This window comes from Gekko japonicus, unplaced genomic scaffold (assembly GCF_001447785.1).
Source record: "Gekko japonicus isolate JY-2015 unplaced genomic scaffold, Gekko_japonicus_V1.1 scaffold10235, whole genome shotgun sequence".
In the NCBI taxonomy this organism is placed as follows: Eukaryota; Metazoa; Chordata; class Lepidosauria; order Squamata; family Gekkonidae; genus Gekko; species Gekko japonicus.
Genome location: NW_015215775.1, coordinates 1,758 through 4,065, shown reverse-complemented (window position 1 = coordinate 4,065; position 2,308 = coordinate 1,758). Strand labels below are relative to the sequence as shown.

General features: G+C 46.2%; 1 protein-coding gene across 1 annotated transcript; it reads left to right on the top strand.

Moving 5' to 3' along the window:
- Positions 1-912: 912 nt before the first annotated feature.
- LOC107125136 (small serum protein 2-like) lies at positions 913-1,529 on the top strand (the record flags this gene model as incomplete). The annotated part of the gene is made up of 2 exons (XM_015428592.1): positions 913-1,042; positions 1,421-1,529. Coding segments are annotated over 2 exons (239 nt in total), but the record flags the coding sequence as incomplete, so codon positions are not given.
- Positions 1,530-2,308: the final 779 nt, after the last annotated feature.

Here is a 2,308-nt window from a genome sequence, read left to right as displayed (position 1 = left end):
GGTGCCCTACATATGGCTCCGGTCAACTGGGGAACTATACACACACAAGACTTCACTGCTTTGAAATAAAGGCTGGAAAGGGGAGTGACACCTTGACCCTTGAAATATCACAATGTAAATTCTTATACAGTTTTTTGAACGCTATCGCGTTTAATCTAAAGGAAAGCAGACAAGCATAATGAATATTCTACAGTCCATCAGTGACAAATATACAACGTGGTCTTGTTTGTTGTAATGTAACCTCCAGGTGGGGCCTGGAGATCTCCTGCTATTCTAACTGATCTCCATATGACAGAGGTGAGTTCCCCTGGAGAAAATAGGTGATTTGGAGGGTAGACTGTATAGCATTGTACCCTGAGGAGGTCCATCCCCAGGCTCCAACCCACCCCAATCTCCAGGAATTTCCCTACCCAGAGCTAGGTTCATGCCAGAAGTGATTTCATGACATTGGAAAGATGCCTATCCCCACCCCCCATTCCACTAAGCAGAGAGCAGCAGGACCCGGGGTGGGGTGGGGGTATAATGGGAGACCTGACCGCCCTAGACCAGCATCTCCCTGAAAGAGCAGCTCACTGTATCAAATGGTGGATGGTTTCACCCAGGGGGGGGAAAAGATGCCTTTGCTGTGCAAGCAGCAGTGAGTGGGGCTGAGAAGGACAGGGAGCTCATTCACTCACCCTGTCCTGGTGAGGGCTGCGAGCTCCAATTCCCTGTTGCTCCAATTCCCTGTTGCTTTCACTGGCCAGAAAAAGCTTGATTGCTACATTTCTTCATGTGGAGTTACTTTGAAGATAAGGGGGGGGATGTTGCACTATGCAGACTGAGCTCTTTGTCTTAGGGACTGGTTTTCACTGAAGCGTGATAGTTTTGTTAGTGTTGCAAATGCAATTGATAGGGATCTCCCTCCCGTAGGTGAGTTGGTGTGTGAAAGCAGTTGTATTGATCCTTATGATGGGAACAGGCATCCATCCGGCTCAAAGTGGAACACAGATCATTGCATGAGATGTGATTGCCTTGGTGGAGAAATGGAATGCTGTCACAGGTAGGCCACAGCTGAGAAGTGGCACTGGATGATTCTGAACATTGCTTCCCAAAACCGACACAACACCTCTTTCCTTGCATACAGGGAGGGGCAAAGGAAAACTGGAATAAGAAAGCAAGTAGCCTCTTGGCAGATAAAGACTCCTTTCCCATTAACAGTTTGCCATAGGGATAGGTTCTGATGACATTCCTCACATTCACATGTACATTTCCTTAAAATGATTTCCTCAAAGCAAGCACTCAGCCTCCTTCAGCTGACCTAGACTGTCCTGGAAGGAAGCCCAGGGCACTTTTCAAGGGGTATATGTGAAGCTAGGATAGAGAGAAGGTACTCTAAGGAGGTTCTTTATACTTAATTGCTCTGTTTTTCTTGTTTTAGATATAGTGGCATTGCAATTGGTCCAGTAGGCTGCAAAGCTGTTGTTAATCCTGAAACGTGCCGCTATGAATTATATCGCATAAACAACCCTTCGGAGCCATGTTTCTGAGCCTCTACAACCTATTCCCGTCATATCAAAGAGCTGGAATAGACCAGGAACTCATGTGTCAATATAATCACATTCCTCCAATTTTTCATGCTCCCTGCAATATACCCGCAAATCTTTCACAAGCTGTATAAAGGATCAGTGAACCTGTTGTCATCTCCCCCCGTTTTCAAGTGCATATCCTGGCCAGGTTGTCATACAATACTTAACAAGCTTATCAACAGGATAGGGCAGATCTTTAAATTTCCTTCCCCCCTCCTCCAGACCCACTATGTTATTCCAATTCTGAACCATACACATCAATGGAGTATGAACTTTAATTTTACTTCCCTGATTTCCCATTCTGTCACAGACAGCACACAAACCACAGACAAGGAAGGCTAGACCACAGAAGGGAAAAACAATAACTCTCTCACGCAAAAAGACCATAGACAACACAGAAACCACAGGAGGTGGTGGCGGCTACAAGCATGGACAGCTTCAAGAGGGAATTAGATAAGCATATGGAGCAGAGGTCCATCAGTGGCTATTAGCCACAAGGTATAGATAGGAACTCTTGGTCTGGGGCAAGTGATGCTCTGTATTCTTGGTGCTTGGGGGGGCAAAAGTGGGAGGGCTTCTAGTGACGTGGCCCCACTTCTGGACCTCCTGATGGCACCTGGTATTTTTGGCCACCGTGTGACAGAGTGTTGGACTTGATGGGCCATTGGCTTCTCTTACGTTCTTATGTTCTTGAACCCAGCCAATCCCAATATTTTAATAAAACCAATAACCTGAAATCC